Source organism: Diospyros lotus, chromosome 6 (genome assembly GCF_014633365.1).
Source record: "Diospyros lotus cultivar Yz01 chromosome 6, ASM1463336v1, whole genome shotgun sequence".
NCBI lineage: Eukaryota > Viridiplantae > Streptophyta > Magnoliopsida > Ericales > Ebenaceae > Diospyros > Diospyros lotus.
Genome location: NC_068343.1, coordinates 16,304,775 through 16,322,110, shown reverse-complemented (window position 1 = coordinate 16,322,110; position 17,336 = coordinate 16,304,775). Strand labels below are relative to the sequence as shown.

The window sequence follows — 17,336 nt, the reverse complement described above, 5'->3', positions numbered from 1 at the left end:
ACACACACACAAACAATGCTAGGTTTTCCAAAGCCCACCATCACATGAACCTAGTGATGGCCAGCCAACCACCATTAGTTCTAAGTTGTGACCCTCCCAGTCATTTATGATAGGTTCTTGTAGCTAATTGTATTAGCCTCATAGCTCTTTTAATTCTTCATGTCCATTTCAACTTGCCTCCTTGGGGATCTATCATTGGTGATCGATCAAAATTAAGGATGATCAATAATCTTAATTAGATGGAGATGGTGATTTAGGGTTTGCAGGCGACTCTTTTGGGAAGAAGAGGGAACACGAGAGAAAACTTTCTTTAGAGAGAGAAAGTGGAACTATTACTTACATTTTTAAGTATTATGTGATGGATTTTGTTTTATTTTTATTTTAACATCATAATTTAAATTATTGTTTACTTATTTATATGATAAAAACTAATACATCATAGTTTAACCCGAGTCTAATCATTGATCTCTTTTCTATCTCATTCAATGCCCTAGTCTGATTTTCTAAACATTTCATATAATATACATTAATTAATATTATTTAGACTTAATATTATTCTAAATTTATAAACATTTAAAAAGAAAAACTAAATTTTAAAATTATTAAATAATATAATATATAAATATTTTCTGAAATATATATATATATATATTATATGAACACATAATATTAGCTTAATATACAATAGTGATATTATATATATTCTAATTTTTTCATTACAAACTAAAAAATCATAAATATGTGACACATTGATAAATATAATATGCACCTATATATATAGTAATTTAACATATTTATGCCATGCACTATTAATGCTTTATTAATGATCCCATGGTTTCGTCATTTTCGGGCCTTTTTGTTTCTTTCCCTGTTTGTCGTCATTTAATCAGTCTTGTTGCCCGTATTCATTGTCTAGCCTCTCCCTTTCACTGGGTTGTTGGATGGTCGATTTAAAGTGTTTCTTGGCATACACAAAGCTTGATTTGGCCCTTTTCTCTTTGCATTTACTTGTTCTTCCCTTGGGCTCTATTCTTCACCTTTGTCTCACTCATGCCCCTAATCCTTGCTTGTTTTTGCTTCTCGCTTCATTGTGGTGGGACGTTTAGTTATTCTGTGGTAGAAATCTGAGTAGGTGCCCAACGACAATCTAAGGGCCTAGCTTTCTAGCCATGTGGTGTTGTCTTATTACAATAATAAATTTAATTAATTAAAAACGTCGTCGTCAAACCGTCTGAATTTGCAAAAATAAAAAAACAATCAAAGAGCGTAAGGAGATCCCTGCGCAAACACTTCAATACTTGAGTTAAATACTAAATATGATGAAAGAAACTGTATTAAAACTAATATAAAAAACGTTGTATTTTTTCATGAATGAATGCATGCTTATTTATAGATTAATATGAAATGATCTAAAGTATAACAAAATTATGATTTTTGTAGATAACATTTATCTTAATTAATCTTAATCTGGCTGAGATTAGAATTGTTATACATGACATTTATCTTTTATAAATGATGTTTATATTACCCTTTTTAAAGATGAAATTTTTTATGGATGATTATTTATCTTAATATTATCAAAACCTTTTAGAATTAAAATTCTTTATAGATAATTATCTATCATTGTTTTAGAAAAAAATTTGAAAATCGAAATTATCTAATTTGTAAGTTTATGTAAGAACTTGCATATGAAAAAATTATACTTTTCAACCCAAAATATCATTTTGGGCTCTTGAACTTTTAATGCCTTTGTTTATTTATGACACGGCACTATGGATGTTGAGGCTTGCCTTGAAGACGTGTCTGTGGCTTGCCAGGCTTGATGGTTGCATGCTGATTTGGGGTGGGTGTTTCTTTTGTCGAAGAGTTTCCGACGCTAGTAGTGTTTGTTTGTAGCAATGGCATTAACGTGGGCGGTGTCCAGCAACTTGTGTAGATTGATTGCAATGGCAGTCATGGGCTTCAATGTTTAGAAGGTTATTTAGGTTTTCAATTGGCCTCTCTTGGGCTTGACTAAGCCATTCTTGTTTATTGTTGTTTGGCCCACTGCTCTTTATTGTTAGTATTATTTGTTTTTAGTTTATCTATTAGTTATTGTGATGGTTTGTCATCACTCAAAAAGAAATCTTTAAATTTATATCATAAATGTGTCTTTAATTTTTTATTGATAAGAATTTTAAGACGTTTTCTGTTAATATTATTTTATAAGTTAATTACTTGTTAATGTATATAATTATATTTACTAATTAAACCATAATAATGTGCATACAATCAGAGGCGGATCTAAGAAGAGTAGGTACAGGTTACAACTCGTGCCAGTCTTAGTCTTCCCTCAAATCTTTCCTAAAATTTGAACTATTTGAGAGGAGAGGAGGGCTCATGCCCCAGATCCATCTCTAGATCGGTCCTTGCATACAATCATTGGTAAGGAAAAAAAAGAAGTGGTGTGCATAATGCTACAACATTTGCCGGGGTATAATTTTAATGCCCATTCTCTCTAGTATCTTATTCCTTTTCATTTTTGGCTAATTATCTCCTTCCATTCATGTCATGCCAGTAACATTCTTAGAGTGGTATAAGATTAGAGTGAATACAAATCACGATCAAACCATTAATCATGTATATGAATATAGAATTTTACGTGAAAATTTCAAATCGAAAAAAATACGAGTAAAAAAAATAAAAATATCACTAAATAAATAATTGCTAGTACAAAGTGATATTGTCACACACAAAATTACATAATATTAGAAACTTATTTATAGATCTAAAATTATTTATAAATATACACAAAAAAATATATTATAATTAGAAAATAATTCATGAAAATATTTCTCCAGATGAGATAAATTTTACATAAAATTAAATTTAATAAAATTCTAATCAAAGTCAAATTTGAAGTCATAATCACTATCAAATTAAAAAATTTAATCACAGATAAATTAGAATTTTAAGTCACGATTATGGAGAAAGCAAACATATAGTTATTTCATTAAAACCAACAGGTCCATGCAAAACAAATAAATAACACATAACTGTGATATACAATGATGCCTGTTAAGGCTTATTAATCGTACACCAAATAGCATTGTTAATACAGTAATTTATTAATTCACACAGCAATTAATTAATGGCTCAGCATTTCCAGCCCAGTTCAAGCAGCTTGTTCTCAGGAACCATGCTGCCCTTGCGCCCAGACACAGTGCTCATGAAATTTCTATTATTAGCAGAGTCAAGTTTGACAGCTTGGTGCAGATTATGCCCATTCCTATTTCCTTTAGCTTGATAGTAACTCTCATATTTCTTGTTAATCACGAGAGGCCTGGCTTCTGATCGAAGACTCTTTGCCCAGTCGAATTTCCTGGCACCGGCACCTGCGATCTCTCGGCCATTTTCTGATCTTATTAAAGCCAAGCTATGGCCATGCTCGCGGGTTTGTTTTTTGATCTCTTTTATCTCAATCTTGGTGCCACCATCCATTCTAATGCTTATGTTGATCTCAGAAAGTGTTTTCTTCTTTGCTAGGCCTTGTTGAGCAGTTTTGGCACAATATTCTCTTGCATTAATCCTCTCCTTTTGGTGCTGATAGAGCCGGTGCAAGCGTAGGGCAAGGTGGTATATCCCATCCTTGATTTCTTCCTCCAAATCCCTCTCCACGTCCATCTCTAGCTCGCCTCGAATCTTCATCTCCTCAGCTGACATGGTCAAGCCGCCTCTAGAGCTCGTTTACGCCTTACAAGATGACCAAATTCTTGCCTGCAAAACCCACAAATGACACTGATCAATAAAGCTTGGAGTGAGAGAGTTAGTTCATATATGCAGTAAATTCAACAAGCATGGATAGAAACCGCTAAACCTAGTGAATCCTCTCTTTTATGCCTATACTTGTCCTGTTCATGTAATTTATATACTAGTATATATGATTTGGACCTTTGGTTTTGGGACCTGCCATGGAGTTGGCATGAAGAGGACATGAGAGGGAACTTTCATACATGGAAAAAGTCATTGACCTTTAAGAACCGTTATTTTGCTAGGGTTTAATCAAATTTAGGCGCAAAATGTGTCTGTGCAAAATGGGGTGTTTATTAGTGTCAAGCATGTAAGGGCCACCAGGGTTTCCCCATGAATGAAGCACATCTTTACTTGGAAGGGATTTTAGGGTTTGGGTTGGCCTTGAAGCACAATCAATAAAGGGTACATTTTTCACATGGCTGATGTGAATGTCCGTGGACAAGTAAGTAGTAGCTGCTTGCAACATTGGTTGAAGCACAACGCTCTCTTTTTACTCTTTGCACTCTGTTGGGCCAAGCCCCAAGCCCGAACCCACTTTTGGGTTCCAACCCATGGCTCAAAGCCCTCAACGTATGTACACAAACCTAAAACAATTTCCATTTGGGTCATAGACAAAAAGTTGGGCTCGGCCCAATTACTAGCTCATCGGGCCTGCTACTATCCACCCACTTTGACTGATTCCACTTGGCATCATTGGGGTTGTCTTGTCAGTGTCTTCCCAAATAAGCCTGCCACTTCTCTAGTAAAATAATGGGAGGCCACGACGGAAAAGGAGCACAAGATTCTCCGCCAGATTGCGTGGAGTATACCCAAATTAAATAAATTTATTGTCCTATATTATTCAGTTTCAGGACTTTGTTTTCCTCTCCTTAACTAATTAAACTAATCAACCACATAATACATTACAGGGTCACACAAGGATTAACAGGACTAGCACAGCTTAGTCTTCTGTTTTGATAATATATATTAATAAAAATAATTAAATTTAAGTGTGTAAATAGCATTTTTATTTTTTTAAGAAATAATTAAAATTTTAGGCCATTTGTAGTGATTTCATTGATGACGGTGTTAAATCGAAAACAGAGATGCGAATCTTATTAGGCTTTAAGATACCGGTAGGTATTTATGGGTATTATCATAATTAAAATTAAATTATAATTTGAATGCTTTTAATTTTAAATAAGTGGGGTGGTAGAGGATGGTTATAATTAATATATTTTTAGATTTATTAATGAATTTATAAGTCAGAAGACAGAATACAGAATTAAGGGATTAGAGGTTGACAAAATGATGCCAACATTCTTAAAACAAGAGAAGAGTTGACAATTTATTAATTACGAGTGATAATATGAATTAAAATTTTGGATATAATTTTTAATAACGAAATATAATTTATATTATAAATAAAAAAATTGTGTAAAAAAATAAAAAGGGGGGGGGGGGTAATTTTTCCTATTAGTTATTGAAGCAGCGGTTCACCGGCGGCCGGAGTGGCAGTGTTTGTTTGGTGGGAAAGGGGAGGAGACGGAGAGGGGACGACAAGGTTATGATAAATTAAATAGTCAATCACGAGGACAAGGGCGGTTCAGAAAAGTCATTGAAAACCTGCCAGGAATTGGAGTTGAAGGAGAGAGATTTTTGGTTTGGTTTGGTTTGGTTTGGTCTGCTCTGGTCCGGCCCGTACCAGTACTACCACCAACGCTTCCTCTCCTTATTTAAGCTCCTACTGGTTGGTAACTTGGTGTCTTCCTCCCTCTCTCCGTCTACATCGCGATCTCCGCTACTCTCTCTCTCTCTCCGTGGCCATTGCGATCGTACAGTTTTGTGGACTTCACTCTGTTCTTCCATGGACACGCTCGCGCCGGCGATCGGCCCCAAGCTCGCCCTTCCGGCGGCAAACTGTGACTACTCCGGCAGAAGACTCAACAGCGTGGTTCTTCCGAGTTTGCGGCGGAACTTGAAACGAATTTGCTCGAAGATTCGCGTGCATGCCGAGAACGTCAAGGTAACGCCGGTGGCCGCCGATATGGACTTAAGTGATCCCGATTGGAAGTCCAAGTTCCAAAGCGAATTCGAGGCTCGATTCAACCTTCCTCACCTCACCGACCTTTTCCCCGACGAGGCTCCTATCCCCTCCACTTTCTGCCTCAGGATGAGGTATCTCAGTTGGAATTCTGATTCTTCTTTTATTATATATATATATATTTTTGGTATTTTTGCCTTTTTGGTTGTCTGTAAACAATGAAGTACTTGAATATCGTTAATGTTGCTCGGTGTTTTGATTCTGTTTTATCCAGCGTGTTCGTTATTTTGTACGTATTCGGACTGTTATGCTTGATTGCAAAACAGGCACGGGAGAGAAAAAACTTGGTGAAAAAGGCATGATCTTCCAGAACTTATGGTTTAGATAGAGATGATTGGCAAGATAGAATGCATATAGCGTACCCCACTTTATGGGATTAAGGCTTGATTTGATGTTGTTCTCGCTCTACTTTTATGCTTGAATTCTCACTAATTTGTGCTGAATTTGCATCTACTACTACGTCTTTGATGCCCTCATTTTTTTATAAATGGCAACTCACTCTCGGTGTTTGATTGATATATAGATTGAGAAGAGTAGTTTGTTCCTTCACTTTTTCGTGACTTGGAAGTTTTCTTTATTTTTCTATAACTATTTATGAATTTATCAAATCTTATCTCTGAATATATATTTTCTATGCAGGACTCCGACAGAAGATTTTGCTGACGGTTATCCATCTGATGAGAAGTGGCATGGCTACATTAATAACAATGACAGGGTACTCCTCAAGGTATATACTGAAATGCTATATCATTTGTTGGACTTTAATGTAACAAGGTGGAGATAATAGATCTTACTCCAGGAATGATTCTGTCTAATAGTTCCTATTTTTAGTTTTTCATAGAAGGGGAGTTTCAACTTCCACCAACGATTTAACATCATATTCTAGCACCTAGAATTACTTTTTTATTTTTTGTGTATACCAAAGCCTTGATATCTAAATATTGACTTGCTTCTCTTGTTAACATGTCTTATAGTTTGTTTCCTCATGCAGTAAGCACTTTTATATAGATAAAAAGCAGTTCTGTACACTTTTTTGTGGTAGTTGGCTGACAACAAAAATGAATTTGCATAATAGCAAAAGTTATTTTTTTTGTTGTGGAAGAGAAGCAAAAATATGGGTATTTGCTGTAGCATAGGAACAGCAACAAATAATTTTTTTGACAAATTGTTCTCGGTCAAAATAATTCTTGCAAAAGCACTTTTCACAAAAGTGGTTCTAGCGGCAGCAAAATTTCAAAACTAATACCACACAAACACTTAATATCAAATTATTTAATGCCTTCACTTTGTTGCATTACCAATCTTTGATTGACAAATAATGTATGTATCTGTGAAGATTAATTGTTTGATATCTTTAATTCAAGTTTCTTTACCAAATAAGGACAAGGAAAGAAATTTAATGATTAAAATCATTGCCAGTTTGTCATGTTGAGCCGCAGTCATACTTTTCAATATTAACTGAAGATGGATCATATGTCATTTTAGATGCACTCATATGAGGTTCCCTCTTGTCATTCTAAATATGATGGATCCCTCGTTTCTTTAGAGTAGATGCCCAGGCGTGAGCTTCTTTTGGTCACTATTAATTGATGGATCCCTCATTTGTTAAGTGTAAAAGGGAAATTGACCTGGTCCTTCTTCTAGATCAAGATTTTTATCTTTTGTTGAACATTTCAATATTTTAGCGCATTGCCTAGGTTCTCCCATGGATCCATCATTTGTTAAGTGCAAAAAAACTGATGTGTGCCTTCTTTTAGTTCGAGATTAGAAGAGTCTCTCTCTCTCTCAAAAAGCAGGGATATATGAAGAGACTACTCTCACCTGGTGGGTCATGGTTTTGAATTGTCTTATTTACATAAAACACTCATGTGTGCATTGTAATACTACATTCCACTGCTCCCCATCAGGTAGAGTTTAGAAGTCTATCCTGCCATACCTTTACTGAATATAATTGAGAGGAGATATAGACTGAAAGGCCCAATCGGAGGGAGGGGATGGAAGAAAACTCAGATATACCATTCTGCTTGTGCTTCTTTCAAGGGATGCATTTTGTTCCACTTCTGCTTGAACAGTGAGCATTCCCCATTTTGCTTTTTGATTAGAACTAAGAATCTTATAAGCTAGAATAGTAAATAAAGGCATTGATATATTATACAGATTTGAGGGCAGATAGATCTGTTCTAAGTAGTTATGATATCCAGTGTTGTCATTTGGAATACAATATGGATTCATCCAACTTTATATATGTGCACAGGTAGGTAAACCTTTTTGCTTTTCTACTCAAGTTCAAACTATGTCCATGTGTTATGTGTGGTCATTGGAAAGGAACCTCAAGTAGTTTAATTTTTCGAAACAATCTTCTTCTGAAAGTGTTAAATATCGATCTTTTTTTTAGCATGATTTTAGTGCTATGTTTTCAAAAGGTGAAAAGACACAGATAGACCCACCTGTGAGGCAAGCTGATAGAGTGGAAAAAGTTTGTATCAAAAGAGAAGGAGGAAGATCATAAAAGTTTGGTGGAAAAGCCTTAAACATGATACCGGGTATAATGGCCCTACAAAATATATAGCCATAAATAGAGATTTTTGGAAGGCTAGAATTCATGTAGCCAACCCCACCTAGTAGCATTAAAAGGCTTGGGATTGTTTATGTTGTTTTTAGAAGGTGAAACAGAAGAAACTTAATCTGCTAATTTCATTGTGAGGTTATGTTGTTATCTATCTAGGAGTCTATTGCTTTTATTATTTGACCTTCACTAGTTGTTTTATCTCTTTTGATCATGATCTCTAGTGATATCTTCATAAGTTGTTAGGATCATGATCAGATAAGAAATTCATGTAATATGTGCGTGAGATCAATTTCTTAACAACAAATTTGTTTCCCTTTTAGCTGACATCATATTATTTATATTTCAGGTTATAAATTATTCCTCCCCAACATCTGCTGGTGCTGAATGCATTGATCCCAATTGTACTTGGGTAGAACAATGGTATTCTCTATACTAATTGACCAAACATTCATATGTCAGTAATAGGAGGATATGTTTCGGGGTTGATGTTGCATAATGCATTCTGATATAATGTAATGAGATATTATCTACATTTCTCTAAACCTAATGATCATCGATAATTGAATGTCAAGGGCTCTCTCTCTTTCTCTCTCACACACACGCGCGCTCGCGTGCATATGCACATACACACAATGTGGTAAGCTCATAATTGCTAATTTTAGGGATGTCACTTAGTCACTCATAGAAACGTTAAATTGTGCAGAAAGATGTCATACTATTCCTGTGCTCACATTTAACTTTTGTCACATTTTTATTGCTAATATTAGATTCCTGTTGGCCTCACTAAATATTTCTTCTGATAACTTCCCAGGGTTCACCGTGCTGGTCCCCGGGAGAAAATATACTTCAGGCCAGAAGAAGTCAAAGCAGCAATTGTAACCTGCGGCGGGCTTTGCCCTGGTCTTAATGATGTCATCAGACATGTACTTATTCTATTTTCTCTCTTTTTACTTGAGAGTTCTATCCACATCATACCAGAGTTATCTTTCAATAAAATGATTGCATTCTGTAACCCTGAAACAGCGACAAGATTATAATTAATTAAAAGAATCACATTATTATTTTTTTCTAAAAAAAATTACATTGTTTTACTTCCACATATGTCCTGCTTCTTAGAGCTTTTCTGTATAAGGATTTCCTGCTTCCCCATTATGCACTTCTTCAATTAGAAGAAAGAACCTAAACTATAGCTTCTATTTCAGTTCAAAGGTTCTGATTGTCTAATGATGGAGGCATAAGATTATTTCATATAGAAATGATCTTTCTTTTACCTAGTTGTCATTAAAGAAACACATTTCCTTGCTTGTTGATTCTCATCTTACATTTTTCTTTTGAAATGACTGCAGATTGTCATCACCCTTGAAATATATGGTGTGAAAAAGATTGTGGGGATTCCATTTGGTTACCGTGGATTTTCAGACCAAGACTTGAGTGAAATGCCAGTGAGTTCTTATTTCTATCTTTGAAACTGCTTGCTCAAAATTGAGTTGAAGGTACCGTTAGACATCTGAGATTGTTTTGTTGTGACATTTCTTCTGATCAGATCTTTTATTCCCATGGTTTGTTCCCATATTAGTTTGCAAGCTCTTGCCCCTATTATATAATTAAGTTGGTAGGATTTTGTACTATAAGTTTTTACAGGGATAAACAGGTGTGTTGCTTAATTTCCTTAATATATGGTGTGAAAGGTCCATTAACTAGAACATTCCCTTGGCAGCGAAAGGTAGTCTGCCAATGGTATGGTCTTTTTGGTAGGAGTATATGTTGCCATATTGCTGCAATTATTTTATTTTTGTTCTTTGTATATTGCATGTTTACAAGGCCATAGATAGAAATAACTGTGAGTTAGAATTCATGTAGCCAACACTACATATTGGGATAAAGGCTTGATATGTTATTATTGTTCCTTGTATAGTGCATGTTTACCTGCCAGCTGCTTGTGGCTCTGTTCAGTGGCAAGCTCCTCTCTTTACTCCAATAGCTACTATGAAATTTTGCTCTAATTTATTTATAGGTTGATTGGAATTAGTTGTGAAATAACTCTTACTTGATGAATTGGAGATTCTTCTGAATTGTTCTCAAAATTTTGGATGAGTGTTTCAATCTGCAAAGTCAACCCAACACTTCTAGAATCAGCCTTGTGATTTTAGTTGGACTTGTTTTTCTTTAAATATATGCACCCCTATTTTTTAGTAAACATGTGAAATTTAATTTTTTGAAATATGTTCTTGGGCAGCTCTCCAGGAGAGTAGTTCAAAATATTCATCTTTCTGGTGGAAGCTTATTAGGAGTCTCGCGTGGAGGGCCCAGTGTTGAGGAGATGGTTGACCGTATGGAGGTGATTTTTTTTTTTTTCTCATTGCTAGATCTTTCCCTGGCTTTCTCTGTTGTTTCTATAGAAATGCTAATGGATATCAGCAATAAAGTGTTCTCATACATGTATGTGTCAATCATGTCAGGAAAAAGGAATCAACATGCTTTTTGTTTTGGGCGGAAATGGAACCCATGCTGGTGCCAACGCAATTCATGATGAGGTGGGCAAAACTATTGCATCATGTTATTTTCTCTAATTGGATTTAAATATCTTTCTCTGTGAATATTTTATTTGTGAAAATTTCCCTTTTAAGCTTTGTGTTATTTGTTTTGTCCAAATCTTGAAAACTTGTCTTTTCAGTATTACATTCTTCATTATTTGTTTTGTTTACATAATCTAATTTCTTCATTATGATTTTTAGTGTCAGAAAAGACGACTGAAAGTGGCAGTAGTTGGTGTGCCAAAAACCATAGATAATGATATTCTGCTGATGGATAAAACTTTTGGTTTTGATACTGCTGTTGAAGAAGCGCAGCGTGCAATAAATTCAGCATACATTGAGGTGCAAGTTTCATTTAGTTCTTATTTTGTTTGTTGTGCATTGGTGCAAGTTGCTTTTAATTCTTACTGCTGCCCTTGTTTTGTTTGTTGTGAATTTGGTGTAATTATTAAATCATCCTTCATTTCTTGGAGTTATGTACCTGTCGTTTACAATCCTTCCTGGTATTAGTACCTTGATTTCTGAGTTTTCTTTCAATCTTCCAACAGGCACATAGTGCTTATCATGGTATTGGCATAGTCAAATTGATGGGGCGTAGTAGTGGATTTATAGCCATGCATGCCGCGCTTGCTAGTGGACAAATTGATATATGTTTGATCCCAGAGGTACTTAATTAGGATATTTAATAAAATTTCTTTTACCTAAGCTTATATATTTACTTGATGTTTGCATGCACTTCAGGTACCTTTTAATTTACATGGACCACATGGTGTCCTGAGGCATCTGAAGTACCTAATTGAGACAAAGGGATCAGCTGTTGTCTGTGTGGCAGAGGGAGCTGGGCAGGTGAGTTATGTCTCAATTATTGGCTTCTAGGTCAAACTGTATTCAGATAAATGATACCTATGTATCTGTTGCAGTCCCATGATCCCATCTATGTATGCCTTTTGTTATTACCTCATACTGGAACAACTTTATGTAAAACAAGTGAATTTTCTATGTTTGATATATAAGTTGGCAAGTCCATTATGGCTTTTATATTTTCTTGACTAACATTGCAAAACTGTTGGTTTTACTACCTTTTTAGTTGCTTTGACCTCCCTATTGTTCACTTGTAATAATATGTTATTTTAATATAATTATAAAGTATATTATTGATAACAACCTTTAAAAGAATTTTAGTAGCCAATTAATTAATTTTTGTTAATATATTTTATGTGAGAGGGAGAGCCTTGGTTGCAACAGTATGGTTGCTCTAGGATCAAAAGGTCACAGGTCTAGGGTGTGAAACTTTTCGCAGAAAAGGGGTACAGATATGACCCTCGTAAAGCAGGGATCCTTATCCACAAGGATGCCCTTTTAGTATAACTTGTCTTAGTACCATGATCAGTTATAATATCAATTTTGTTAGTGTATATATTTTAACTTTTAATATAATTATTTATACCTAGACAATAATACCTGTTATAACATTTCCCTAACATGTTATATTGTTGATAATAGAAATATTAATATTATAAAATTACTAAAGATGTAAAAAGATACAAATCTCTTATAAATATCATTAATATTGTTACATTAGGAATATCTTTACTTTGTATTTGTAGTATAAATCATATAAAATTATCAACATAATTATTAACATTTTAAAATAAAACAATATTGTTATTGTTAATCAATTATTACAGTATTATGATTTTAGGATGTGATGAATATTTGTTTTGATTAATCCTATAAGGTTAACAATATAATTATTGCTATTAATATTATAATAATATTATTTATGACAAGATTGTTAATATATACGAATATTACAAAATATTCATAGTGCATATAATAACTAGTGTAATAATATTAATAACAATGATGTATGAGAAGATACATTTTTGAAAAATGATAACATCATTTTGAAAATACCTTTTTCTTAGTTCATTTCCCAGCTTTTGCTTTTATTTTCAATTTTAAAATAAATGTATAGTTATCAAACAATGTTTTTCTGATTTTGTTTTCAACAAAACAAATACAAGAATAAAAGCAAAAAATGTTATCAAATGGGCACTGAGCAACTGTTATTCTCCTTTCATATTTCTTGTTGTTCGTAAATTTTTTATATACTTATCTAGAAGTTTTCCTTCATTTTGACCTCAAATTTTGGTGTTACTATCTTCATGTCTCATATCTGTTTGACTGCAGTTAGTTCATTTATTTTTTCTTGGTCCTTCTAACAATATTTTTCCACTTTCTTTTTTCCTTTTGGTTCTCCTTTCTAACTTATATGAGACAGTAATGTACAACAATTGCTCTTAATGCTGTCATTCACAGCTTTATTACATATTCAAATTTGTGGTAAAACTTTGTATGTTGAAGTTTGGGCACATCCAATGTCTCACTTATACCGTTTGAAGGATTTTTCATTCTCTATCTTGACTTTTTCATACCAAGGTCTCATTCATAATTTTCCATCGCTGGCTCTTTTTCTCATGAAAACCTAGTATTAGCTTTCCACTTCTCACCACTGCAAATATTTACGTTCTATTCATTTCTATGTTTTAACCTTTTGATGTTTTTATGTTGAAACATTCAAGTGTACTGTCTTTTATTATTACAGTAAAAATGTTTGTCTTCTAATATTTTAAAACTGTGAAACTAACTATAGTTCCATGCTTTATGTTTTTCCTCTTTGATGCAGAATTTACTTCAGAAAACTAATGCCAAAGATGCATCTGGAAATACTGTACTTAGTGATATTGGTGTACATCTACAACAAGAGGTAAGTTGTCCATTCATGCAATTGGTGATCATCATAGAGAGTGGCTGCAACTAGCTGATTAATTATCAGTATGGTCTCTGTTTGAGTTATTTGATCTAAGTAGCGAAGCAGAAGTCAGTAGTAGCCTGGCCTTTTCTCACTTTATTGTGTAACATTTGGTGCCTTGATGTGAAAAAGGAAGTGGGTGCGCATTCATGGGAGTGTCCAATGTGTGTTCGCTCATACTTGTTTTACAAGTTCAAAGAAAATAACTTGAGACTTGAGTTTTAACAATAACAGAAAAACAAATTTGAACAGCATAACATGATATTCTGATGAAAGAACATAAAATTAGACCCTTTGGAAATATTTTGAAATTCTAAAGAAATGTATGATATTCTGATGAAAGCATAACATGTATTTCTTTGAACAGCAGCTCCTGAGTACTTATGCGTCACAATTCTGGATGTACTGATCTACTTTTTTCTTTTCTATCAGACAAAGAAATACTTTAAGGAGATAGGCGTTCCAGCTGATGTGAAGTACATTGATCCAACATACATGATACGAGCAGTCCGTGCAAATGCATCGGATGGAATTCTTTGTACTGTATTGGGCCAAAATGCGGTACGTATCACATGCTAACTTTCTGATACCATTCTCACTCGAAAATATATGTATCTTATGCAGTATATTGGTGAGATTTTCAGTAGTCCGAATTCCTTTTTGGAGGAACATTAGGCAAAAAGTACCTAATATAACTGCCCAATCTCGCCACCCTTTCCTCTTCCAGATGGGAAGGGCCATAAATGAAATTGAAGGAAATGAGTAAGCGAGAGGGAAAAAAATCAGATGCGTAACTGTTGACAAATAAAACCAGTTAGATAATTTTTGTTAAAGCCATCTGCCTTATACCAATGTTGATTAGCTTGTATTTCTTTTTTCCCTAAGTTACAGCATCATGAATTCTATGTAATACTTTTGGATTACTTAACTATAACTTGAAGTAGCAGGGTACAAATAAAAAGCAATTTCACTATATGTTCTAGAAGTCGATTGAGATTTTCCTTTTCCTGCCATTGCCCATTGGGAATACACACATCAATTTAACATAGGTATCAGAATCTTCCAGGCATTGAACAGGAGAAGGTATCTACCCAGATTTCGTTGGTTCAACAAGGGTTACAAATCAGAGATATTTGATTCGTTCATGAGTTAACTAAGTTATATAACGTGAACATGACCAGAAAATGTGGAACAATAATAAAAAATTGCTATTTCCATGCAGATATTGTGGGATCACTCCGTTGAGCCTAGCTTCTCTGTCATTTCTCTCAAATTTAGAAGTGTGCCAATATTATACTTCTGGTCGGTATAATATTTACTTGATATGTTTTCCCTTGGGCAATCCAAATCTGTGATCAAAACATAGGTCGTTTCTGCCATTTCCTGGTTGAGTCAGATTAACCAGCTGGTCTTCTTTGTTCTGGTCTTGTATCTGTGCCCTTTGATCTTCTTTCCCACTTGACAATATCATTTTTCTTTCTTCCAAAACTGTGTACCTTGTCTGGCTTGAAACCTTAACCTGTTCACCACAGATACGTGTTTCTTTGGCTAAAGACAAATAGAAATTGGACTGGGTAGGGTCAGGTAAGTTGGTTTATTTTTTGCACCTGTTAGGCAAAGTTAGCTTCTCTGAACAAGTTGGGCTCTTTAGTGGAATTCATATCAGCTTCTTTTTGGCCTCTGAACAGCATTTCCCCATTAGAATGAGTGATGCAAAACCTAGATTTGACTGAACTAGGACATCTAATCCGGAACAAGCTGGGCTCATTAGTGGAAGTCGGTCTTGCTCAGCCTTAATCAACTGTAGTCTAGAGCTGAAGACCAATGGGGTCTGCTCAGGTCTGCTTAGCTCAAGTATTTCACTCCCAGCAACATATCTTCATAGTGTTATATGAGCTAATTTTTAGTATCTGTAATTAGAAACAAATTTAATAAAAATTGGAGAAATTGATTGGAATCAGCTGGGTAAATATGTACAGGAATGTGCTCAATGACATTACTGAATATGGATGTTGATCTTGGCAGGTTCACGGTGCATTTGCCGGGTATAGTGGCATCACAGTGGGCATATGCAACACACACTACGTATATCTTCCCATCCCGGAAGTCATTACTTACCCGAGGGTGGTCGACCATAACAGCCGAATGTGGCATCGTTGCTTGACATCAACCGGCCAGCCCGACTTCATTTGAAGTAGGCGACTCTAATTCTATTATTATGCCAGCGATTTCTAGCTTCATTATAGACAGCTAAATTATAGAACAGAAAACCAGCCTGAAATGGCCTGTGCTGGGTAAGTCTGTTCACCACTTGCTATTGAAGAAATAATACGAAGGATGACATTTCTTCCCAATTCAGATATTCTTTTATAGTGTATAGCATTATAGTGATAGAAGACCTTGATAATAAGATTTCCTAGGAACCAACCAAAGCATTTTGTAATTGGTTTCTTGATTTGTGTAAAACACAGAATGTGCGAAGGGAACTGAAAAGTAGAATGGAGCTACACGGTTTATAGAGACTTCACATTCTCTTAATTAAAAATTATGAGCTCTCGTTGATGAGTTGTGTTGGTTCTATTTTCCGTAAGAATTCAACGGTAGCCAAAATTACTCTTTACAGGGTGGTGCCTTAGCAATGGTGTCAGAGCCATTGGTATATGTTTGAGCCTCATAATATCATGTTGTTATACTACACATCCTCTTAAGCTTTATCTGTTTTAGCCTCAGAGCCATGTATCTGTTGTTGAGCAGCCTCTCTTTGCCCTTAATGCACGGTTAATAACCCGCAATGAGATTTATTTAAGTTAAAGATGAATGGGTCATTGAAGCTTAATAAGAGTACCATTGGTCCCTTAAATGACATTTCCCACTGCTAGTGTCTTCTTTTTTTTCTTTTTTTTTTTCCCCTGGGGGTTGTTGGCTTGCGGGTGTCTTCTTCTACAAGACCTCATGAAATCACAAGTGTGTTTAGCAGTTGAATCGAACAGGCTGGTTCATTCAAACCCTAGTTCAACTGCTCCATCATTTAAAAAAGATTGGTTGATTTATTTGTTCAAAATTTAGTAGATACAGCAGATGATTCTATTTCTTGGTTTTTCCTAATTAAACGGGCTGGTTCAATTTGGTTTTCAAAACATTGGTTTAAGTATCTAACAGCTCAAATTTTGGTTGCTAAAAGTTTCTCCACGTATTATCAATGCTATTATATTATATGATGTAATAATAATATGTTATCAACACAAAATAAGACGATTGTGTAACGTAAAATATTATTATTATTATTATTATTATTGAAATTTTATTAATAATTATATTAACGTTGTTTCCGATGAATGATGCAATTGTAAGTCGGTTCCTTGGTTCTGAATCTGGTCAAAGCTGCCCGTCAGCTCCTATGAGGGTGTGACCTATTCCTTTATTAACATTGTGTAATTGAACGATTATTACAAATCTCTCTCTCTCTCTCTCTCTCTCTGGTGGAATTGGTTTATGGTTCCGATGGCATGGCGGAGGGCGGAGGAGAAGAGGATGGAGCTGTGA

General features: G+C 34.7%; 2 protein-coding genes across 2 annotated transcripts; one reads left to right on the top strand and one right to left on the bottom strand.

The window, feature by feature from the left end:
- Window positions 1-2,974: 2,974 nt before the first annotated feature.
- On the bottom strand, window positions 2,975-3,854 carry LOC127804664 (uncharacterized). Its single transcript, XM_052341575.1, has one exon. It carries the CDS (start codon window positions 3,700-3,702, stop codon window positions 3,136-3,138), a length of 567 nt encoding a protein of 188 aa, XP_052197535.1. The 5' UTR covers window positions 3,703-3,854; the 3' UTR covers window positions 2,975-3,135.
- A 1,412-nt stretch (window positions 3,855-5,266) lies between these two features.
- On the top strand, window positions 5,267-16,411 carry LOC127804956 (ATP-dependent 6-phosphofructokinase 5, chloroplastic). The gene is made up of 13 exons (XM_052342083.1): window positions 5,267-5,949; window positions 6,515-6,602; window positions 8,791-8,864; window positions 9,256-9,367; window positions 9,791-9,886; window positions 10,681-10,782; window positions 10,904-10,978; window positions 11,180-11,320; window positions 11,527-11,643; window positions 11,720-11,824; window positions 13,668-13,748; window positions 14,226-14,354; window positions 15,819-16,411. The coding sequence occupies exons 1-13, from the start codon at window positions 5,639-5,641 to the stop codon at window positions 15,984-15,986; spliced, it is 1,599 nt and encodes a 532-aa protein (XP_052198043.1). The 5' UTR covers window positions 5,267-5,638; the 3' UTR covers window positions 15,987-16,411.
- The last annotated feature ends 925 nt before the right edge of the window (window positions 16,412-17,336 follow it).